The sequence below is a fragment of the Chionomys nivalis genome, chromosome 17, assembly GCF_950005125.1.
Source record: "Chionomys nivalis chromosome 17, mChiNiv1.1, whole genome shotgun sequence".
Lineage (NCBI taxonomy): Eukaryota > Metazoa > Chordata > Mammalia > Rodentia > Cricetidae > Chionomys > Chionomys nivalis.
This window is the reverse complement of record NC_080102.1, coordinates 36,438,022-36,462,387: the sequence shown is the minus strand read 5'-3', so window position 1 is coordinate 36,462,387 and position 24,366 is coordinate 36,438,022. Positions and strand designations below refer to the sequence as shown.

At 51.6% G+C, this 24,366-nt stretch overlaps 1 protein-coding gene across 2 annotated transcripts in view; it reads left to right on the top strand.

Annotated features, from left to right (window-relative positions):
- Positions 1-23,746, top strand: part of Syngr1 (synaptogyrin 1) — a 29,268-nt gene extending 5,522 nt beyond the window's left edge. Inside the window, exons 2-4 of one of the 2 annotated variants that reach the window (XM_057792474.1) lie at positions 15,074-15,311; positions 16,253-16,398; positions 20,310-23,746. In XM_057792474.1, the coding sequence (XP_057648457.1) occupies positions 15,074-15,311; positions 16,253-16,398; positions 20,310-20,531 (606 nt within the window). In that variant the 3' untranslated portion in view covers positions 20,532-23,746. Of the gene's footprint in view, positions 1-15,073; positions 15,312-16,252; positions 16,399-17,699; positions 18,385-20,309 lie in introns of those variants that run through there. The other variant, XM_057792475.1, reaches the window with a different exon arrangement.
- The last annotated feature ends 620 nt before the right edge of the window (positions 23,747-24,366 follow it).

Genomic DNA, 24,366 nt, shown 5'->3' with positions numbered 1-24,366 from the left:
TGTTTGTTTGTTTGTTTTTTGGTTTTTCGAGACAGGTTTTCTCCGTAGCTTTGGAGCCTGTCCTGGAACTAGCTCTTGTAGACCAGGTTGGCCTCGAACTCACAGACCTGCCTCTACCTCCTGAGTGCTGGGATTAAAGGTGTTCACTATCACTTCCTGGCTTTTTTTTCTTTTCTTTTCTTTTTCTTTTTTTTTTTGTTTTTGTTTTTTTTGTTTTTCGAGACAGGGTTTCTCTGTGGTTTTGGAGCCTGTCCTGGAACTAACTCTTATAGACCAGGCTGGTCTCGAACTCACAGAGATCCGCCTGCCTCTGCCTCCCGAGTGCTGGAATTAAAGGCGTGCGCCACCACCGCCCGGCTTCTAAATTTTTAAATTTTTTGTTTGTTTCTTAAGATAGAGTTTCTCTGTGTAGCCCTCGCTGTTCTGGAACTCTGTAGACCAGGCTGGCCTCAAACTCAGAGACCCACCTACCTTTCCCTCCTGTGTGCTGGGATTAAAGTTGTGCACCACCACACCTGGCTAATTTTTAACTTTTTTTTAACACTAATTTTTATTTATGCTTGTTTGTGTGTGCATGCCATGTAAGTGTGGGTGCTTACAGAGGCAGGAAGAAAGAATCAGGTCTCCTGGCCTTCTTATGTGAGCGCTGGGAACTGAACTCGGGTCTTCTGGAAGAGCAGTGAGAGCTCTTCACACTGACCCGTCTTTCCTGCCCCAGTTCTTCACTTTTTAGTTTGAGACAGGGTCTCTTGCTTGTTTTTTGTTTTGTTGTTGTTGTTTTGTTTTTTGTTTTTCGAGACAGGATTTCTCTGTAGCTTTGGAACCTGTCCAGGTTGGCCTCGAACTCACAGAGATCCACCTTCCTCTGCCTCCTGAGTGCTGGGATTAAAGGCGTGTGCCACCACCACTTGTCTGTTTGCTTTTTTTTTTGTTTGTTTGTTTGGAGACAGGATTTCTTTGTGTAGCTCTGACTGGTCAAAGGTGTGCGCCACTGCTGCCCAATTTGAGACAGGGTCTTGATGTTTAGCCCAGGATATCCTGGAACTTCTCACCGTCTCCCAATGAGATTAGAGGTGTGCAGTCCCCACTTCAGATGGCAGCTAAAGCCCAGAGCCAGTAACTGAGGCTGCTGGGATAGGTGAGCCAGTCCTCAGACTAAGAGGAGCAAAACTGAGCATGGGGGGGGGGGGGAAGGCCTGGAGGACAGAGAGGAGAAGCCCGGAGGGAGAAAAGAAGAGGCAGATAACAAGGCAGTTGGAGAAGCCAGGCTTGGAAGCCAGACCTGAAAAACCTGCTGTCCAGTGGGAGAGAAGGTAAGCAGGGCACAGGGCAAGTCTTCAGTGGTGTGGCTAGAGCAAGATGTTCTCTAAGCCTCAGTTTCCCCACTCATTAAATAGGAAAGACAGTGACTTGGATTTTATTTTATTTTATGTGTATGAGTGTTTTTTTTTTTAAATATTTATTTATTATGTATACAATATTCTGTCTGCGTGTTTGCCTGAAGGCCAGTAGAGGGCACCAGACCTCATTACAGATGGTTGTGAGCCACCATGTGGTTGCTGGGAATTGAACTCAGGACCTTTGGAAGAGCAGGCAATGCTCTTAACCGCTGAGCCATCTCTCCAGCCCTGTGTATGAGTGTTTTATCTCTCTTGATGTTTACCCACTACTTGTTTGCCTGGTGTCTGTGGGGGTCAGAAAGACCTAAGGACCTGGATTCGGATCCCTTACACCCTCGTATAAGCCGGATGTAGCAGCATTTGTCCGTAACCCCAGCACTGGGTGTGGGCAGACATAGGCAGGTCCCTGGAACTCTGCCAGCCTAGCTGAATCAACGACCTGCAGGCTCACTGAGAGACCCCGCCTCAAAAAAATAAGATAACAGCAGAGGAGGGTGCCCTGTGCTGACCTTCGGCCTCCACTTGTGTGCATCACACACACTGCAGCAGAGGGAGGCTCCTTGCACACATGTGTGTCGCTGGAGCTTGGCAGGCTGGTCATACCTCCTTATTTCTGGGGGAGCTTCCTTTCCAGGCATGGAGCTTGGCTCATCTCCTCTGAGGAGGCAGGTGCAGGGGAAGTGACTTGGGGGAAGAGATAACTCTTTGGCTGCTACAGTCCCAAGCTGTAAGCCCAGGCTTGGGGGAAGAGTAGCTCTTTGGCTGGTATAGGCCCCAGCTGTCAGCCCAGAACCGTGAAGGACCCCACAAGCCAGATTGCTGAGGTAGCCCACAGTCACAGAGCAGATGGACATGGACTGTGGCCTGAGTTTCTGTCTCTCCTGAAGTCCTAATCCCTGACCTCCTCATGTAAATTCTCTGTAAGGTTACCCAAGCCCTTATACCCTGAAGCCACTCAAGAGTAGTCATTCTCTTCTTCCCACCTTCCCTTTGTCAGGCCTGAGGTGAGCAGGCTCAGGGTCCTTCTGTCCCTGAAGCATCTTGGACTTGAAGGCCTTCCTCCAGCTTGGGCTGCCCAGCAGCCCTGAGATCTCCCTTCCCTTCTGACACACCAGGGCCAGGGTAGCTCCCTTGTCCCTGGCCTCACACCCCTTCCCTGGCTGCAGCTCTTTGGTTCTGGCCACTGTGCCTACCTCTCTCCCCCTGGGCCTGTCCTCCTCCATGTCTCATCCTCGTCTGTGTGCATCCTCATGCCATGTCCAGTTGTCCTCTTGTCTGCCCCCTCACCTGAGCCCTGTGATCTTGTACCTTCACCTTGTCCCCTCTCTGGCACTTCTGCACGGTTGCACTTACCTGCCACCACTGGGTTAAATCCAGTCCTGCTCTCCATCTCTGCCCTGGGCCAGCTCCCTGTTTGGTGGCTCAGCCTCCTGGATATTGGCCCTCTTACCTGCTCAAGTTCCAGTGTCTGCATCTGGAGCTTCCCCCCATTCTCCTATTGCCTCTCCACCTTCAGGTTCCCCTCTCTGCTCCTGGCCTTTCCCCCTCTTCAGCCACTCCCTCCCTGTTTCCCTGGTCTCTTGCAGGGCTGAGAGGGCTCAGTCCAGAATGGCATTCAGCAGGCTCCCTTCCTCCCTCCCTCCCACCTCCCTCTGGTCAGGCTCATCCGTGACCTTCACATTGCCAAATCCTGTGACTGATCCTTATAAATGGATCTCCACGGCGCCCGGCTGGCAGCGAGGTCCTCTGTGCATCCTTCCCCTGAGTCCAGATGCATAGGATGTGGGCACTCTGCGCTTCGATTTCACCTGGACTCTGTGTTCTGCCTGCTTTAGGCAATGAAGTCTTCCACACTAATGCGAGAAATATGGTCCAGAATCTAGTTAAAATATGGTGTTGAGTGTGGAGAACCAGGAGGAAGTGCATACCCTTTGAGACTTTGAGACAGGAATGTGACACTAGAGTTAGCAGGATAAGAACCAACCAGCCAGAAGGAGCTGATGGCATAGACTGAAGGGCATAATAGAACTGAGTTAGGCTGTAAGCCATGGGGACAGGGAATCTGTCAGACCCCCAGCACTGGGGGTGATGGCTAACTGGGGAGGACTCTGAACTGTGGGTGTGTGTGGTGGAACCTGTCCTACTCTGCCCCCTTGTTTTATCAGAACGGTCACCTCCCCTGGGAAGCCTTCCTGGGTTCCCCAGCTCGCTCTCTCCTCATTGCCCTTGTCCACTGGGCAGATAGTTGAGAATTGGCAAGGCTGCAACCTCTTCTACGTTGATTGTCTCCAAAGGGGAGCCAGGCGAGGAGAAGTGGCGGTGTCAGCTTGGGGCTGACATCATCTGGCAAGGCAAGAGGCAGCACCTGAGTGGTGAACCCTGTCCCCACTAGCTGAGGAACTCCAGAGCCTCGGTTGTCCCGTCTCTGAAGTGAATTCACCAATGCCACCTTGCTGGGTGGACTGGGTGCTTGGGTTCAGCAGTGACAGGGTCAGACAGGATGGACATTCTCCACTTCTTCCTTCCAGAGATGGCACTGATGGAGGAGCCCTGGCCAGTCAAGGCAGCCAGCCCTCTGGGTCTCAGTTTCTCCCTTCTTGGTGAGGCTTTCAAGCCCTGTGGTTTTTTTTTTTTTTTTTTTTTGGTTTTTCGAAACAGGATTTCTCTGTGGTTTTGGAGCCTGTCCTGGTAGACCAGGCTGGTCTTGAACTCACAGAGATCCTCCTGCCTCTGCCTCCCAAGTGCTGGGATTAAAGGCATGCGCCACCACCGCCCGGCAAGCCCTGTGTTTTCATAGCCTCAGGAGGGGGTTGTTGGTTTGCATCTCTGCACTCTGTGAGACGTGGTCCGTGTGCCCTGCCCAGCCAGCTCACCCCCACTACTGAGACCACGTGAGGACAGCCTATGGGAAGATTACCACCTAATCCCCAGTGGCTACATCTGAGGCTGCCAGGAGGAGAGGCCCAGGCTCTCTAGGCAGATGAGCTGCTGCTGGGCGCTGTCACGCGTCCCTGTGCTGGCTTCTCTGCTTCCCTCACATGATCTTGTGGGCTGTGGACTTGTCTGTAGTAGGGCCCTTGGCAGCCTGACTCATCTCAGCATGGTTGCCTGTCCCGGGGTGCAGGAGGCAGGATTGGGCTGGGAAGGGGACTGCAGCCCAGATGCTGGCTGGAAGCCAGGCTCAGCTCACAGTCAGTTTAGGGTGTGAGTACCTTGTGTTCAGGGGTGTGCACGTGGTACACTACCGTCCAGGGGTACCGAGTTCTCTCCTGGAGCTTTGCATTGCGTGTGCCTGTCATGCTGGCTCCTGCTCCCCTGCAGGCCTCTCTTGACCTTCCTGCTGGGCTTGGGGAGACTGAACCCAGCTATTGAGTGAGCTATAGGGAACAACTTACGTAATGATGCGACTAAGAGAGCTGATTGGAAGCTGCCCTGGATCTGAGAGTCCTGAGGGCTTCCTGGGGCCCTGTAGTTCCTGTGGAGGTTCAGAAGCTGCCGAGCTGGCCTCCTTGGGAAGATCTGGGGAAAGATCCAAGGGCCAGTCAAGGGTAAAGGCTTTGAGGTTTCATAGCCTCAGGAGGGTGAAGTTGATAAAAGCCAGAGGAAGAGGGTAAGGCCTGGTGGGAAGGGTGAGTTCACTTCCTGAGTGTCAGTTTAGCAGAATAACTAGCATTCCCCTGACTTAGGTTTAATGAAAGCATCTGGTGTGACTGGAAAGATCTGTGGAGGTGGCCTGGGTCCAAGCTGGCAACACGAAGTGCTACAGAATTTTGTGGGGAAGCCGAGGTAACAGGGCCAGGTGGCCAGATTGGTAAGGGTTGAGGTCTGGCCCAGGTCTGGGGTCTGGTAAGTAGATGGGACCCTGTGAATGAGTGGTGGATGGGGTCTTGGAGAAGGCTAGGAGCAAGACCCTTGCTTGCCTCATAATTGTGCTGGGTGATGAAGAGGGTATTTGGGGTTCATGATATTTGCCTAGCTGTTTTCTGGGGCTGGGGGCTCAATTAGAGAAGACCTTGAGGTGGTGAGCAGGCTGTCTGCCTACACCCGTGGAGGGCAATAGGGACCAAGCAGGCTCCTCCCAACCACCCGACTTAGGAATCAATGTCTATGCAGGGCCAGCGGAAGGTATTGTTGGGAACTTAACAGGGGTGTTTAACGGATGCTATCTGCAGCTTAGCTGGGTAAACCTGACATTCATCTACAGACCTTTCCAGACTAGTGTGGTGGCACATGCCTGTAGTTCCAGTATGCAGAAGATTGAGTCATCAGGGGGAGGGACTGTTGCGAGTTCAAGGCCAGACAGGGCTACACAAGCAAGTACCAGACTAACTAAGACTGTCTCAGAAAAAGAAGAAGAGGCTGGAGAAATTATCAGTGGTTAAGAGTACTTGCTGGGAGGGGCTGGAGAGATGGCTCAGTGGTTAAGAGCATTGCCTGCTCTTCCAAAGGTCCTGAGTTCAATTCCCGGCAACCACATGGTGGCTCACAACCATCTGTAAAGAGGTCTGGTGCCCTCTTCCGGCCTGTAGGCATACACACAGACAGAGTATTGTATACATAATAAATAAATAAAATAAATATTTAAAAAAAAAAAAGAGTACTTGCTGGGGGCTGGAGAGATGGCTCAGAGGTTAAGTGCACTGGCTGCTCTTCCTGAGGTCCTGAGTTCAGTTCCCAGCACTCACATGGCAGCTCACAACTGTCTTTAATTCCAGTCCCAGGGGCTCTGACACCTCATACAAACACACACATAGGCCAAACACCAATGCACATAAAATAAATTAATTAAAAAGCATAATAAAAATAGATCTTTAAAAAAAAAAAGAGTACTTCCTCTTCTGGAGAATCCAACCAAGTTCAGTTCCCAGCACTCGAGTTAGGTGGCTCCCAGCTGCCTGTAACCCCTGTTCCAGGGGATCTGATATCATCTTTTGGCTGCTTGCGCGCCCACACACACACGTGGCATACACCAACACCAATAAAAATAAATCTAAACATAAGGATGCAAAGAGAGAGGAAAGTAAAATACCTTACCTTTAATAGCTAGGACTTTAGGAGTTGCTGGTGCCCCTGCTGGCTGAGGGACGGGTTGAGACGGGGAGGTGTTCTTAGAGTCCTGCAGTTGACTCAGGCACAGACCTCCTGGCTCTGTTCTCTAAGAATACTGACCATTTGGTCCCTCGGGAATTACTCAGGGCTGTCTGTCATGGTAGCCTGGAACTGCGGTCTGGAATTTGCCCCTCTTTGGGAGCAGCTATAAGTTGGGTGCTGGTTCTATCCTAGAGTGCTTTGGAGGGACAGGCTGGGTCAGAGGCCATGCCCCACCTTCTGGTGAACCTCAGCTTCCCCGTTGGGTAGCAGCTACTTTGTTGGGATATCTGGGTCTCAATGAAGACTAATGATCAAATCTGTGAGGTACTTTATTTGGCTTCTGACCCTCTGGAATTACAGGCTGGCACAGGGTCTCTTGGGGAGACAGACAGTAAACATCCCAACCCCTGAGATCAGGGTGGGGAGAGTCACTAAGGAGGTGTCCAGAAGGTTGCTGGGGTCGCCACATCTTCATAGGGTCCCCAAGAGTGAAAGGCGTTGCCTCGTTAGATGAAAAAAGGAAGGAAGCAGTGTTCGGAGTGGGAGCTGCATGTGCAGAATTTTGCAGCACCCTGCAGCTGTGCATTCTTCCCCTCCAGATGACTGACAGGGCGCAGAGGCCAAGGGTCCCAGAGGCTCCGGGCTTCTGGGTTGTTGGATGCTCTGCACCTCTGAATTTAGCAGCTCAGTATCCTGAACTTCTCTAATCTGGTTTTTCTTCTTGCTCTGAGTTGGCTGTGGGTCTCCACCAAGCATCATCTGGACTCTATTTCTAAAGACAGGACAGATGGATCCAGAAGCGGGCGGAACCCATGGCAGAGGCACGCTGTCTACCTGGCCATTTCTTTTCTATTTTCTGACTGTATTCTGGAGTGTTCGCCACAGCACACATGTGGAGGTCAGAGGACAGCTTTAGATTTCTCTTTCCCCTGTGTGACTCCCGGGATAGAACTTAGGACTCTATCCAGACTTTGACAGCATGGGCCTTTTACCTGCTGAGCCACCTCACCATCCCTTCCTCGCCATTTTCTCCAGCTAGTTGGACAGAAGGAGATTTCGTTCTGAACCTGCCACAATCAGGCAGCCCCCTTGGGTCCTAGCCTCCTGTCTGGGTCCTCTGCTGTTTTTTGGCCCCTGGTTCTGCCCGTGAGGACCGTTTCCTCTTCCCCGCAGCACAGCCAGCTACCACAATGTGTTTTCCTATATCCTGGCTTCCACTGGATCCATATAGAGTTTCTGTCTGGTTTAGTTTCCGGTTCTCTGGTGTCTGCTTACGTTATGTGTTCCCTGCGGTCTCTGCAGACCTGGCTTTAACAAGCTACCCAGGGAGGCTGCCTGGCACAGGGCACCAGCTCTGGATTCAGAGAGTCTGGCATGCCAGTGCTGGGCTCCACTGCAGCCTGGGTGACCCGCGAGTCCCTAGGCACAGTCCTAAGATAGGAATGAGTATGTTGGTCTGGTGGGTCTGAGCATACCTCAGTACATGCTGTAAGCCCTTCTCTCCATATCTGTGAGAGGCCGAGTGGCGACACATGAGGCCCTGTCCCCTGCTCTGGGGCTTCCCACTCAGATGAGAAATTAGATCATCGCTGCAGGTGAGACTGAGAGAATCCGGTAGGTGGCTCTGGAGACTTGAGAGATGGTAGGTCCTTGAAGGCCGCCTGTTCATGCACAGGCCTGGGCCTGCAGGGTGTAGGTGTGTTCAGGTGCACCTCTGTCTGTTTGTCCTCAGGTCTACCCTTGAGTTCAGTATTCTCCTTCACTGTGTGGGACCTGAGCAGGTCTGCAGGCTGCACCACTCCTGCAGTCCAAGCTCCCCCAGTTTGTTCCCTGGCTCTTTCCAGCCTGGATTCTGCAGTAGCTCCCTGCAGTCTCTCTCCGAGCTGACCAGCTGGTTCTTTGCAAACCCAGGTCAGATCAGGTCAGTTACTGCTTCTGAGTCTGCGTTGGCTGTTAGACCCACCCTGACCCCAGGGGACCAGCCTTTGCTTACCTTGGTGACCTTAATTCCCAGATGTCTTCCTCTGGCTCTGTGTCACTTCCCTTACCTCCCTCTTAACACAATAAGTTTGTTTGCACCCTAGGGACTTTGTGCTTGTTGTTGCTCCTCCCTGGGCCATCATTTTTGAGATACCGATTAGGGCGGGGGTGGGGGGGTGGTGTTTGCTGCTGCCTGACTCAGTGGTCACTTCATCAGCCACCCTGGCTGTCTCCCCTTACGCTAGTTAATGCTTCTTCGTGGTACCTTTCAGAACTTACATGAATACCTGTCTCCTTCGGTGTGAACAGGGACATTGGCTGCCTTGTAGTTTTGGTGTAGGTCACATATGAGGTGCTCAAGAGTTGCTGTTACTGACCTCTAGGAAGAGGCCTCCTGGCCCCCCAGACGCAGTGCAGATCTGTGTGTGACACAGTCAGCTCCCTGAATAATGCACCCCTGCCGTTTGTGTGCTTTCCCTCCACCTGTCACAGAGGCCACCATTAAGTTTGGGGTGGGACCTGTGCTAGGAACAGTCTCCAAGGAAGAAGACCTAGAAAGGGGCTTGGGACAGTGGAAGGGGAGCACATAGCTGAGGGGGAGCAGAGCCCCAGAAGTGAATGGGGCTGGTGCCCAGTTGGCCTCTATACCTAGATACTCAGGATGTATCCAGATGGTAGAGAGGAACCCCAAAAGTGATTTTTCCGTCTTCCATCTTCCCGTGGGGACATCAGAAGGAGCAGGACCAATGGGAAGGGATCTGTGATTCAGGCCTTGTCCCCCAGCTCCTTCAAATCCCATGCTTATTGCACCTGAAGACGGTGGCCACCCCACAGTCCGTCAGGCCTGTACCCCACTGATCACTGCTACTCTCCCTCCCACTCCCCCACCGTATCCTCAGTCCACCTCCTGCCTCTGCTTCCATTCCCCTGCCCGGATTGTGTGCCATCCATGCAGGGCTGCTCTTTCTCAGTCCATCTCAAAGGGCCCAGCTGCAGAGCTCTGCCCTGACCACTGATGCATCCTCTTGACTTTTTCAGAACCTGCCATCACCCTAAGCATCCATTCCTCAGAGTATCTTGGGAGCCCCGGGCTGTTGTTATTCCCTAGACCCAAGGCCAGGCAGGGATTGTACCCCAAGGATCTCTCCCCACTGGAAGGTCCTAGTGTCCTCGGTGGCCCTTTCTGCAGAGTTTCAGGCACCAGGAAGCTTACAATTTGTGGTGAGTGCCTGACCAGAGCTGGAGCCTGCTGCTGTTGTGGGGTCACAGGCCGCCCTGTTCCTGTTTTTGAGGGTGTTTTGATCTTGCTCCTCACCCTCCTGGGGACACATGTCTCCAACACCTTTTTCCTGGCCTCTCCAAGGACCCCCTTCTTGATTCCCCTTAGAGACCCAGTCTTAATGGTTCCTCTTCAGCTTTCCCCAAGGCCCAGATTTCCGCTTGCCTGCTTCCCCTCCCAGCCTTTGGGGAGCCCGTTTTCCTTGCTGTTGACAAGTGGGGCTCACTCTTGTTCTCAGCCCCTGCTGCAGCAGTGTGTTTTCCGGCCACAGGAACAGGCAGTATTGCTCAAGAGAGGCCTCTGGTGTTCCATTTTGCCCAAAGCCTCCAGGGAAAGGAAGCAACCTGAAAGGGCCTCTTTCTTTTTTTTTTTTTTTTTTTGATTTTTCGAGACAGGGTTTCTCCTTGGCTTTTTGGTTCCTGTCCTGGAACTACCTCTTCTAGACCAGGCTGGCTTCGAACTCACAGAGATCCGCCTGCCTCTGCCTCCCAAGTGCTGGGATTAAAGGCGTGTGCCGCCACCGCCCGGCAAGGGCCTCTTTCTTAATCCTGGGAGGCATGCCCTGCTCTGGGTACTGGTGTGCAAACCTCCCCGAGAGGAGAGGTTGGTGTTGTGTTTTTTTAAGTGCCAGGATGGTAAGTGCCTGACCTACCAATGAACTACATCCCCTGTGTATATATGTGTGTGCGTGAGTGTGGCTCTGTGCACCCGCGGAACCAGTGAACTACAACCCCTGTGTATATATGTGTGTGCGTGAGTGTGACTCTGTGCACCCGCGGAACCAGTGAACTACATCCCCCATGTATATGTGTGTGTGCGTGAGTGTGACTCTGCACCTGCGGAAGATAAAAGACAACTTTGCCGAGTTATTTCTCTCCTTCCACTTTTGTGTGGGTCCCAGGAATCGAACTCAGCTCACCAAGCTTGTGCTACAAGTGCTTTTATCCACTGAGTCTTCTCACTAGATGATTATTTTTCTAGAAGCCCATTGTATGGGGCTGCACCTAGCAAGCTCCAGATTTGAATGGAGCAGGCCTGTCTGACCCCAGGGTCTGAAATCTCTCTAATCAAGAGACTTTTCCATTCTGTATGTTTGGTGGCATCTGGGGATATGAAGGACTGCTGGGTGTAGTTGACCGGTAAGCTAGAATTAACCAGACAAGCTCAATACAACAGATCTAGTTTAATAATTGGAAAACAGGGAAACCCACACGACCAGGGTCAAGCGAACACAAGCACAGCGAAGAGAGAAGAGAGAAGAGAGAGATTCCCAGGTCTTTCTTCTCTGGCCCCAGGTGGCCACACCCTAGCCAAATGTGATTGGCTGAGCTTCCCCATCATCTCCCCCTTTTGTCTAAACAAGATCGAACCAAACCCAATACAACTATATACAATAGGAACAGATACTGAATATAAAATTACAAGCAACAAACAATATTAAGCAAGAAACATATAACAAAAGTTTTACTAAGCATTCTATTTCAAGGAGTCTAAATAATGTATTGAAGGGCTGGAGAGATGTCTCAGTGGTTAAGAGCATTGCCTGCTCTTCCAAAGGTCCTGAGTTCAATTCCCAGCAACCACATGATGGCTCACAACCATTTGAAATGAGATCTGATGCTCTCTTCTGGCCTGCAGGCAGACACACAGACAGAATATTGTATACATAATAAATAAATAAAATATTTAAAAAATAATGTATTGAAATTAAGTTTAGCTAAATCATGAGGAGGGTAACAGCATTATCTAATCTTCAACTCTATCAAAGATGTGAGAAGGGAAGTAATATTACTTGAGCAACCAGGAAGTACAAACGAGAAACTTCCAAAATGTGCAACAAATGATAGAGACAACTGACTACCTGGGCAATCACCCAAAGTCTCATTTGCAATGTTGAAGCAACCAATTTTGGCTAAGGCCTAACGTAACTGACATATCATTTTTAAAGGCAAGAAACTTTTTAGAACTATCTTACCCTGTCTTGGCAGAATAAGACAATCCTGTTTTTATCCATTTACAGATACTCTGTATCTCTGTCAGTGGTCGAGATATGGGCTTTTCTTTGCCCAAAGTCCAGTTCTGCCAAGAAGACAAGCTCCAAGTGGAGTGTCTTTGGTGCTCAGCATTCTCTCGGGAGTAGAGTGGTATTGCCAGGAGTGATTGTGTCTCACTTCTACGGAACTCTAGGTTGAATTAAAGGCCATTTTTACAGCTCTTTGAAGAGGTTGTTGAAGATTATACTATCTATACTAAGTATAATCTCTTTCTATCTAAAGAACCTGATTAGCGCCGGGCGGTGGTGGCACACGCCTTTAATCCCAGCACTTGGGAGGCAGAGGCAGGTGGATCTCTGTGATTTCGAGACCAGCCTGGTCTACAAGAGCTAGTTCCAGGACAGGCTCCAAAACCACAGAGAAACCCTGTCTCGAAAAAGCAAAAAAAAAAACAAAAACAAAAAAAACAAACAAAAAAAAACCTGATTAGCCTATATATAAATATGACAAACATAGATGACTATTGATCTATAATTCTCGATACCTATCTAACTTGAAGACTAAGAGAATAAAAACTGTGCAATAAATGAGGACAATGACCACCAAATGTAAACAATGTATATCATTACATAAACAATGTATAAGTATCTTAATCAGAGGTAGAAATGTACACTGCAATATGGTAAATATATATATCAATACATAACAAATGTTTTAAACAGGTTGAAGCATACTTGCATACAATATTTAATATAATTTAACTTTGTATCAACATACAAGAGTCGATACCAATTTAATTTTCTAAAAACCATAACTCACAAATACCAATGTATTATCCCATCACCAATTATCCACTTAATGGAGATTCATATAATAAAAAGATCAAACACCTCAGTGTGCTGAGGCCTGGAGGGTGTCATGAGGCAGCAGATGAACGGAATCACTGTTGTCTGATGGTAGACATGCAAGAAAACACTGTGAAATTGGCTCTTCCCCTATTCCACAACGTCTCTGCCTTACTACCCCTCCTGGGTGTGTCCACTGTGGCAGAGAGCATGTGGCTGATAACGGAAGGAATTTTTTTTGTACCCACATGGAGGCTCACAACCATCTGGGAATCCATTCCCGGGGGAATCGGACGCCCTCTTGTGGCTTCCATGAGCAGTACACATGTGTACAGACCAAACATCCATGCATGTAAAATACATTTTTAAATAAACGGAAAGTAGGGGCTGAGGAGATGACTCTCTTGGTAAGTTCTTGCTATGTAGACACGAGGACCCAAGTTCAGGCCTTCATAGTCATTTAAAAGCTGACTACAGTGGCCTGAGCCTGTAATAGCATAATAGCTGTGCTGGACGGGCAGAGATGGCAAGATCTCTGGGGCTTACTGGCCAGACGGTCTAGCTGAGTCAGTGAGCTCCAAGTTTAGTGAGAGATTTTCTTTCTTTCTTTCTTTCTTTCTTTCTTTCTTTCTTTCTTTCTTTCTTTCTTTCTTTCTTTCTTTCTTTCTTCTTTCGAACTAGGGTTTCTCTGTAGCTTTGAGCCTATCTTGGAACTAGCTTTTGTAGACCAGGCTGGCCTCGAACTCACAGAGATCTGCCTGCCTCTTCCTCCCGAGTGCTGGGATTAAAGGCGTGCGCCACCACCGCCCAGCTCGAGATCTTGTTTCTAAAAGTAAGGTGGAGAGTAGCAGAGGAAGCCCCCAGACATTGACTTTTAGCCTCCACATACACGTGAGCAGTTGTCTGCATTTGCTGATGATACTGATATATCGTTTAGCCATTGCTACATAATACATTGCCCCCAAATGTATTTCCTAAAACAGCAGTCACAGGTTACCTCAGTTTCCGTGGGTCAGGAATCTGCTAAGGTGGGCGCTGTTGCCTTCAGGTCTCTCACGGGCTAAAGCCATGGTGTCAGCCAGAGCTGTGGTCTCATTGGCTCTCCTATGGACATGTCAGTTTCAAGTTCACAAGCGGGTGCTCTGGGTTTCAGCCCATCCCCACTCCATGGGCTGCTGATGGAGAGGGCTTCAGCTCCCTTCAGGCCATCAGCTAGAGACTTTCCTCCGCCCCTTGTCACAACAGCTGCCTTCCAGTAGAGCAGGCAGGGACAGGAGGCCAAGAGAGTGAGTGAAGTGGGAGCCAGAGGCAAAATCTCATCGCTTAAATTAATCCTTTTGTAACTTCAAACTTATGTAATGTACTTTGATCATTTTTCCCCAGTCATTCTTCCTTCTCCCTCCTGCCAAACCCCTCTTCCCAACAAGCTCTTGCAGTCATGTATTTGATCATTCCTGTTTTATTTATGTGTGTGCATTTGTGTCTATGTATGCCGTAAAGTGCAGTACCCACAGCGGCCTGTGGAGAGCACCAGATCCCCTGGAGCTGGAATTACAGATGGTTATGAGCCACCGGAAATGGGTACTGGAAACGGAACCGGGTCCTCTGGAAGAGTAGCACGCACTCTTACCCGCTGGGCTGCTCTCCAGCCCTGTGTCTTTGTATTAAGGTTGCTGGCATGAGCACAGCAGGGCCTTATTTACCTGGCAACGGCAGTTCACCATGAGGAAGATGGCTGCCCTTCCCCTAGCAACCACCTGTAGCTACAGGGTTTCTCTGTCCTGTAATTTGCTTTGTAGACCAGGCTGACTTTGAACTCAGAGATCTACCTGTCTCTGCCTCCCAAGTGCTGGAATTAAAGGTGTGCGCCACCGCTGCCTGCCCAGCTCTGAGACACCTTGTAACCACATTTTGTCTACCAGGTCTAGTCACCATGGGGTGTGGCCTGCAGGAGGCAGAGTCACTGTGGCCTGAGCTAGCTGCCAGTCCAGCTGAAGTGATCCGGGTTTGTTAAGACCGTGAGTGAAGTGGCTCTCGTGGGACACCTCTGGCAGGATGGCTACCGCTATGAGCTTTTGACTTCTCACTTCATTCACCTGGGGTAGGACCAGGACTCGTGGCCCGAGACACCAGACTAGAGCAGCCCTTCCTAGGCTGTTCAGAGAGGGACACGATACTGGGCTGGGTGGGTGCTAGGAACTGTAGAAACTGACCTGGAGGATGGGAGTTTGGCAGGGAGCCCTGGGGACCATTGGTGTCAGGAGGTAGGAGGGACTGCATGAGCAGTAAGAGGCCCTTGAGCTCTGTAGCAGTGTTAGGAAGTGATTAATGCTGCCATGCTGTGTGACCTCAAGCAAGTCGCCCTCCTTTTCTGGGCTCCCTGCTTACATACCTACCTGTCTCGTGTTCGTGTTTGCAGCGGATCAGGCTACAGCTGACAGGGTGAGGGAGCCTGGCTGTGCTCACACTTGCTCCGCCCTGCAGGTTTTCTCCATTGTGGTCTTTGGCTCCATCGTGAATGAGGGCTACCTCAACAGCTCAGAGGAGGAGGAGGAGTTCTGTATCTACAACCGGAACCCCAATGCCTGCAGCTACGGCGTGACCGTGGGCGTGCTGGCGTTCCTCACCTGCCTGCTCTACCTGGCTCTGGACGTGTACTTCCCACAGATCAGCAGTGTCAAGGATCGCAAGAAGGCTGTGCTGTCCGACATCGGTGTCTCGGGTGAGCCTGCTCGGGTGGTACCCCCTAATAACCTCCCGTCCTCCTGTGAAGTGTGGGTGTGAAGCCACAGATGAGGGGCTGCGGCTGACGAGGGGAGGGGCTCAAGTCAGCTCTGGTCTCAGTGACCTTCGGCTCCCTTCCCTGGAGATCCTTGATCCCCCCTTCCCTTGGTCTCAGCAGAACTACCTCCCTTTGCCAGTCTCCCGCCCATGGGAGTCCCAGATCAGGATCTGGGCAGGATCAGGAGACTGTGGGCCCTGCTTCCTAAGGAACTGGGGACCTTTTGACCTTCTAGAAAGACCTAGGACTAAGTGACTGTTCCCTTGCTTCCATGGAGTTCCCAGAAGCTCCTTTCAGGGATAGGCTGGCACATGCCCAGGCTCTGTCCTGGACAGTTCTTGGGAGACCCTGGGTACCCACAGAGGATCTTGATTTTCTACCCAGCCCACACACCTCAGCTTCAGGGGGCTCCACTTGGGAGGCTTCTGGAAGTTGCACATGTGGGAAGTGGAGGCCCAGGCTGTGCAGTCACTATTGTCCTTGTCCCAGTTGTCCCTCTTCCCAGTTCTCCAGAAGCCTGAGCAGGGCTGCTGTATCCTGCTCCTTGCATTAGCATCTGGCTGTCCAGACCAGGCCAGGGATGTGGCAGGCTTTAAGAGAGGCCCCTGACCTGGCCGCCCACCTCCTCCCCATCATCCTCTCGCTCCATGGTTTGCCCTGTGCATCTGCTTGCTTTTGACCTGCCCTCTCTGTGGCCCCCCAACCCCAACTCCATCATTCCCAGTCTGCTCCTTCTCTCTGTTCCACCTCCTTGCTCATCATTTGGGGGTCGGGAAGCATGGGAGCATGCTCTTGACCTGTGTCCCTGTTCCTTGGTACCCTGTTTTCTCCCCCTTCTCTGTGTGTGTCACTGACATCTGGCCTGACCCTGGACACTCCAGCCTTCTGGGCCTTCTTCTGGTTCGTGGGTTTCTGCTTCCTGGCCAACCAGTGGCAAGTCTCCAAGGTCCAGGACAACCCTCTGAATGAAGGGACGGATGCCGCCCGGGCCGCCATCGCCTTCTCTTTCTTCTCCATTTTCACTTGGGTGAGTATGGTGCCTGTATACTCCCCACTGGCCCCAGCCACACCCCAAGCTATGGCCTGTTGAATAGGTAGGCTGAGCTCTGCCTCCTGGCGGGAACCTCACTCCGGCACCACCCACAGCCTCCCTGAGCAAGGCAAACCCTTGCCTTTTGTGGAGCAACTTTCCTAGGGTTGTGACGTGAACGTCACAGTGCAGCCCAGTCTGGGCCTAAACTCAAGGTCCTCCTGCCTGGTCTCTGCACACAGGCAGTGCCTTTGCTGCTTCCCTTGTTTTCTTTGCTCATGTTGAGTCTTCGTTCATGGGGGTTCCCCACTTCAGAAGGTTCCTATTGACACTGCTTTCCAAACAGGGAAACTGAGGCTCAGTCACTTAGCAGTGTGTTTGTCTATTTTTGGTTTTTCAAGACAGGGTTTCTCTTTGTAGCCCTGGCTGTCCTGGAACTTGCTCCACACACCCGGCCTAAAAATAATATTCCTTAAAAAAGACAAAAAATAAGCTGGGCATTGGTGGTGCACACCTTTAATCCCGGCATTTAGGAGGCAGAGGCGGGTGGATCTCTGTGAGTTCAAGGCCAACCTGGTCTACAGAGCTATAGGACTCTTACACAGAGAAACCCTGTTTCCAAAACTAGAAATCTTGCAGGTGGGGGAATCATATCTAGGGGTCTTGGATTTGCTGCAGTCTGTTCTTTGCAGGGCTAGCCCAAGGTCTCAAGGACCCCATGGCATAGTAAGGCTAGCCCCTCTTTGTGTGGGTCTAGGTCATGTCTATTTTTTTTAAGATTTATTTATTTATTATGTATACAACATTCCTTCCGTGTATGCTTGCATGCCAGAAGAGGGGCACCAGATCTCATTACAGATGGCTGTGAGCCACCATGTGGTTGCTGGGAATTGAACTCAAGACCTCTGGAAGAGCATTTAGTGCTCTTAATCTCTGGGCCATCTCTCCAGCCCTGGCCATATATATATATATTTAAAAGGACCCCAACACCCATTTTCTGGGGCATCCTCAGCCCCCAGTTTTGGGAGCTAGAATTTTGTGGTTCCTGGAGACCAGCCATGAGTAACCATAGCTCTTGATGCCTTCAGGACTGGGCAGGACAGTCAAGGTGACCCCAGGGGATCTCATTTGGGAAGAAGGTATCTGAAGGAGAGTGGGCCTCTGACTGAGATGGGCAGAGCTGACCGGAACTTAGTGACTGGACCTGAAGGACTGGTGCTGCTGGCCACAGCTGGCCTTCTTGAGTCAGCTCTGCCCTTCCACCTCCTCAGCTGCCTCACCCCTGCTCTCTCCGGCAGAGCCTGACAGCAGCCCTGGCCGTCCGCAGACTCAAGGAGCTTACCTTCCAGGAGGACTACAACACACTGTTCCCCGCCTCAGCTCAGCCATAGCCCATGAAGGGCAGGGAGTCCAGGCCCCAGCAGGGCTCAGGTGCAGGAGACGGCTGACCGCTAGGACAGGAAGGACAGGCTAGCTGGAGCAGTCAGCTAAGACTCAGCGCTGGCTCACTCATGCTGCATCGCTTCCTCGGTTTATTCTTTACGTTCACTCCTTCAGTAAACATTCATTGAGCAACAGTTTGGTGCCTGTGTGGATTAGACTGGTCCCTGGTCCCAGGAGCCTGTAGGCTGGGAGGGAAAGGTAGCCGACCTTCCACAAAGTGGGGTAACCCCTTAGAGGGTCTGAAGTGCCTTCCTGGAAGGGGCTGAGCCTGGACAGTGTGATAACCTGTCCGTGATTGTGGTGTGAAAGGCCAGCTTACTGTCCCCCTGGGGTGACTTCCTGCAGAGGGCTGGCCTGGAATGTTGGAGGACCTTTGGCCCAGCTCAGCTTTCCTGTGCTGTGTGACCAAGAGCAAATTCTTGCACCTCTCTGAATCTTGGTCAATTTTCCTAGCCTGACTGATAATGGATGCTTCAGGCAGCTGAGCAGGTTGAACAAAGGCCCGCAGGCCTTGGCACAGGGATGCTCAATAAATGTCAGTTCTGTCGTTCATTCATTTGTTCACCCATTCATTCATTCATTCATTCCTTGAGTCAGGTCATCCCCATAAACTCTCCTCGGGGAATGGGTCTTCTAGTGAATACTTGTTCTTTTTTGTTTGTTTGTTTTGTTTTTTTTTTTTTTGGTTTTTCGAGACAGGGTTTCTCTGTGGTTTTGGAGCCTGTCCTGGAACTAGCTCTTGTAGACCAGGCTGGTCTCGAACTCACAGAGATCCGCCTGCCTCTGCCTCCCGAGTGCTGGGATTAAAGGCATGCGCCACCACTGCCCAGCTGTGAATACTTGTTCTGTCGAAAGACTTTGGCCTCTAGATCCTCCTCATTGCCTCCTCTGGGTCCCTAGAATCTGGACAGCACCACCCAGGGCTTGTACTCTCTGCAGGCGATGAGGATGCAGTAGGTGCAAGCGGACTCCAGAGCATTGCTTCTGCCTTGGTCGCTGAATGCAGAGAGTGAGCCAGCAGGCCTTGGCGGCATGCAAGTACAGACAGCCTGCTGCCCAGTGAGATATCACGTGGACTACAGGTCCCAGAGTGCTGAATAGAGTCCCTCAATCTCTCTCTTATGATTGCTGGGGCAGGACCTTCTCCCTTTGCACTGGGTGGCAGGGGACTGTCTCCAGTGTCTCTAGAGCAGTGGCTCTCAGCCTTCCTAATGCTGCCACCCTTTAATACAGTTCCTTATGCAGAACTATTTCATTGATACTTTACGACTGTGATTTTGCTGCTGATATAATTGTAATTTAAGGAACTGACACGTGACCCCCAAAGGCTGAGAACCACTGCTCTAGCTCGGAAGGATTTGTGGGAGTCCTCGCTCCAGCTTCCTGCCTCCGCGTCATCACGAAGCCAGGGAGTACAGGGAGAGCCTGGCCTCCATACTTCTCTTTTGTTTCCTGCCCTCTCACCACTGCCCCAGAGAGCCCTGACAACTCCTCAGTCCCACACAGGCCAGGGCCCCTGGCTTTGGGGCTGAGTCTCGGCACTCCTCCTCTCTGCCTTCATCTTCCCAGCCATGACCCAGGACTGTGGGCTGGAAAGGTCTAGGGAAGGCTTTCTCTGTGAATTGCAGAGCCAATTTGAAGTGGTCCCTGTGGTCAGCATCCTGTCTTCTCTCTGTGCAGCTGCAGGCAATCTTTGTGCTGAGACAAACAGGGCCCATCATGTATCAGACAGTCATGTGGTTCATGAGTCCTGTGGTTCTGAGACGTGTTTTACTGCTTTGTTCATTTCCCAAACTTGTCTGGCTGTGTGTTTCAGCTGGAATTAGCTTTAGTGGCAAATGATTTCAATTCCAAATAATAATAATAATTTAAACAAATTTCAAATCTGGAGAAATAGTGTGGGGCTTGCATAGTGGCTCTGAGTGCCTTCAGTGATTAGACACACCCTTAGCTCTTACCCATCATCCATCTTAGAGCGTTTTAGCTATTGGAGCACCAGCTATCACATCTGTTTTCCAGGCATTAGACCTGACAGTGAGTCATGGGATATGGCTGCGCCCCATTGGCTAGAAGTTAACCACATGACTACCTAGCTGCAAGAGAAGCAAAAAGATGGCTTTAGGCAATGCGAAGAGTTCTGTTTTAGGAGGCTTTTTCTCCCATTTCACATAACACCCCTGAGAACACAGTTTGGGAGCAGGCTGTGGGCCTCCGAGGCTAAGTTGTCTTGGCTTGGGGTACTGGGGCAGGTGACTTCTGAGGTTCTTTATGGCTGAATGATGTGGTCCTGGGCCTCGGAAGGGGTGGCTGTGTGAACAGTCCTTCCCCTTAGTCAGGCTTGGTGGTTTGAACATCTGTAACCATCTGTATCCTGTCAACTAACCTCTACTAACCCAATACTCTTGTCTGTCTCTCTCCTAACCATCCCTCCTACCTGTCCTCGTCCCTGCCTGCCCCCATCCCAGGCGGGCCAGGCTGTGCTGGCCTTCCAGCGGTACCAGATTGGCGCCGACTCGGCCCTCTTCTCCCAGGACTACATGGATCCCAGCCAGGACTCCAGCATGCCTTATGCACCCTACGTGGAGCCCAGCGCTGGGCCGGACCCTGCTGGCATGGGTGGCACCTACCAGCATCCAGCCAACGCCTTTGATGCTGAGCCCCAGGGTTACCAGTCACAGGGCTACTGAGCCCCCATGATGGTGGTAACAGTGACCGCCTACCCTGCCCCTGCCCTTTCATCCTAGCTCCCCTTTCAGACACCCTGCTCCCTCCCAGGTGACCCTGCCTAGCACCTGCTCAGCCTCCAGGTGACTCCACTGAGGCCCAGTGCAGCTGGGGTGGGTCGGTGGGGGGGAGCTAGGTGGGGTGTATCTACATGTGTGTGCAAGTGTGTGCCCAGCAGGCGTCTAGAGGGTGGGGCCCAGGGGTTACAGTCATTCATTGTGTCCTTGAGCATTTGCTGAGCACCTACTGTATGCCAGGCCTTGCTCGGCTTGGGAGTGAGGGATGGGGGACAGTGGGCTGAGGAGGCCCTGCTCCGGGTGCAGGAAAGGCAGGACAGACAGATATGGGCAAGTTTGGCTGCAGGGGCTCAGTCACAAGGTGAGTGTGGTCAATCACAGGATGGGGACCATCATCCCCAGAGTCCTTGGTATGGAACAGTCGGTCCTCCTGGAATTGCCAGGGACATCTGTATTTTATAGTTGAGGGAACCGAGGTCTGAGAGGTCAGAGTACTCTGTCCAAGGCCATTCAAGGAGCTCAAGGTAGGCTAGGTACGGAGCTCCTGCCAGCCTTTCTATTCCTGCACCTAGGCCTTGCCTCTCAGTGTTACTCTAATTCGGGGGTGGGGGGGCGCTTCAGGACCTGAGTCCAGCAAGACACACGATCTGCTGCAAACCAAGGGCCTCTTCTGCCTCAGTTACTTTCCCCCATTCAGGTTCTCTCCTTAGTCCTGGCCTTCTAGAGGGCTCCCCAGACCTCCCCCTGTCCCCTTGTGTTGCTCCATGCTCAACATGCCCCACAGGGAACTTCTTTGGGGGGTGTTCCAGCAACCTCCTTTGCAGTCTCCCAATGGAGTGGTGGCCATCCCTGCCTCTTGGGCTTGCTGGGTAGACACATGACTGGGTAGACAGAAGGCTAGGGGGAGTGGAGACCAGGCCCAAGGTCCCTGTGCTGGTCTTGCTGCCCGAGTTCATTGACTCCACCCATCCAGCAGGTGACTCCACCCTTGTCACCACCTGGGACACTTCTCTCTGCTTGTCTGGGTCAGCCAGGGTTCAGGACTGGAGCTTTCAATGACGGGTTCAGTTTGAGTGCCATAGCTAAGGTCCCACTGCCCCAGACGACTCGGAAGTGAGACACGAGAGAATGGACTCAGGGAGATCTCAGGCCACAGGAAAGAAAATAGCAGGTTATCTCAGAGACTAGAGATGGAAGAGTGGGTGGGACCTATAGAGACAGCAAGGCCACATTCTCACACCAGGTGCTTCCCTCTGTGTGACAGAGGGAGTCCAAAGGGAGGGTGTCTATGCCATCGTCCTGTGTACCTAGTATACACCAGCTGGTTCTTTGTGAAGCAGGGCAATGGGCTGCGGGTCAGTTTCAGCAAGGGTGTCCTCAGCATCTCACCCCGTGCCCTACAGGCATGTTCTCTCTTCTGGTACCTATGTTGGTGAGGTGTCACCGAGGATGTCTGTGACGCCTGCCTGCTAATAGTCTGTGAACTCCTACATAGAGGTACAGGGCCATTACCGTAGGAGACCTGGCATGAGTGCAGGCCTCAGGAAGACAGCCAGGGAGGGGCCACGTGCTTCAGAGGCACAGAAGGAGCACCACTGCCCCCTTCTGAGCAGAAGGGGAAATTGAGTCTCTGTGAGTATAGAGAGTTAGCGTTGGAGATTGGATCCTAACTGGGGTCTCCAGGTTCCATAGGGGGCTCCAGTGTTGGGAGAGGACCCCAGGCAGCTGAGTGACAGCTGGCGGTTGCTAACTTCCACACCTGGGAAGGGGCTCTGTGTACAGCCCCATGCCCCACCCAGGTGGGTCAAGCAGGGACAGCTTGGGTGACTTAACTGGTTTCAGACCAGAGGGGAGACAATGGCCACAGAATGTTTCTGTGCCACCAAGAGGCTATGAGAAGTCCTGGCCTTTGCAACTCCTGCTGGTGAACGCTAGAGATCTGAGGATGGCCCATCGATGCCTCCCTAGGAAGCAACAGGCCGCTGGTGATGTCAAGCAGAGGGCAGAGTGCTGGTTAAACTCTGCCCAGCCTGGGGTGTCTATCATCGACCTTAGACCTCAGACTGCGGAAGTTTACAGGAGCTGGGCTGCTAGGACCTCAGCAGACACTCCCCTCCTTTTCCAGATGCATGCCACCATCATGGTAGCCATGTCAGACAGCGGACAAGAAGCCTAGGAGGATTTGAGTCAGACCCAGGCTTCTGACTCAGTGATTTGGGAGGGATCACCGCCCCATACCTCCTTGGACAGAGCATAGTCCTTGTAGGACCCAAGGCCAGCAGCACCCTGGTTTCCTTCCCCTCTCCACTGCATCTGCTTTTCTCTCCCCCACTCTCCATGGAGACACCCCCCACAGCTGGGCCCTATGGACTTGGGGCTCCCTTTTCCCTGTCAAGCACAAAAGAAGGTCTGGGAAACATGGCTTCTACAGGACTTTATAGTTGCAGGGGTCTTTCAAGAGACTCAGGTCTCATCCAAGGTTAAACACAGAGTGAGAGATTGGGAGCCCCATCTTCTGCCTTCTGAGATGACATAATCTGCACAGTCACAGGCCATCTGGCCTGGGTGGTGGAATGTAGCAATCAAGGGGCTAATTCCCAGGGAACCGGCACCAGTCTCCGTTCCATCTGCCCTAATGACTCTTGATCTTCAGAGACTCTTGGGGTTCCAGGCTTTTCCCATGTAACCAATAGATCCCACTTGTTACCCCTGGGGCACCCCAACCTTGATTCACAACCCCTTTGAGTGTGAGCAGGAGTCCCCAGAGTTTATGGAGGATGGGCTGGGTTAGCCATCTCCTAGTGCTACCCCCACCCCGACACTCCCACCCCCTGGTGCCCACAGCTCTTGTCTGGGTGCCCCAGCCCCTCCCACAGCGTTACTGCCTGTGTATAGTATAAATATATATATTTTCTATATATAAGATGTATAATATAAGGCTCCACAATATATCTGTGAGTGTGTGTGTGTGCGTGTGTGCGGTGAAGGGCGGCCCCCAACTTGGGCCCTGCTCTAGACCCTCCCCCACCTGGTTAAGCCTCTCCAGAGTGGATCCAGTGGCCCTGTGGCATCCTCCTCTATGACATCCATCCATCCGTGGTGAACCAAGTGAAGGTGGTGACTTCTGGTGATATAGTAATAAAGTGAAGACTTCCAACTCACCAGGGGCTGTGTCACTGTTTCTTCGTCGGGCCCCGCTTGTGGCTTCAGCTTGTTTATCCCCTCTGTTTCCCCGGCCCTGGGCCAAAATTTTTCTGTTTATCATTGTTTGGTTAACTTGTTTTTTTCCAAGACAAAGTTGCAGGTCTTCTAGGCTGGCCTCAAATTTGCTCTGTAGCTGTGGATGACCTTGAACTCGGTGTGTGTGTGTGTGTGTGTGTGTGTGTGTGTGTTTGACACACATGCCATGATGTGTCTGTGGTAAGCAGAGGACAAGTCTGTTCTTCTACCTTTACTTGGATTCAGGGGTCAAATTCAGATAGCCAAGTTTGTGCAGTAAGCACCTTTGCCCTCTGAGCCATCTCACCAGCCCTTAGTGTTCTGGGACATGATCTTCTCCTGAATTTGGAGTGCACCAATTCAGCATTTCTAGCTGGTCAGTAGTGCAAGAGCTCCAAGGATCCTCCTGCTTCCACCTTCCCATACCAGGATTATAGACATACTCAGATCCTCGTACTTAGATAATTTCGACCGTTCTGATCCTGCCTCAACCTCCTAAGTGCTAGGATGATAAACACTTGCCAGCACTCCTTGTTTATGCAGCATGGGAGAGAATCCAGGG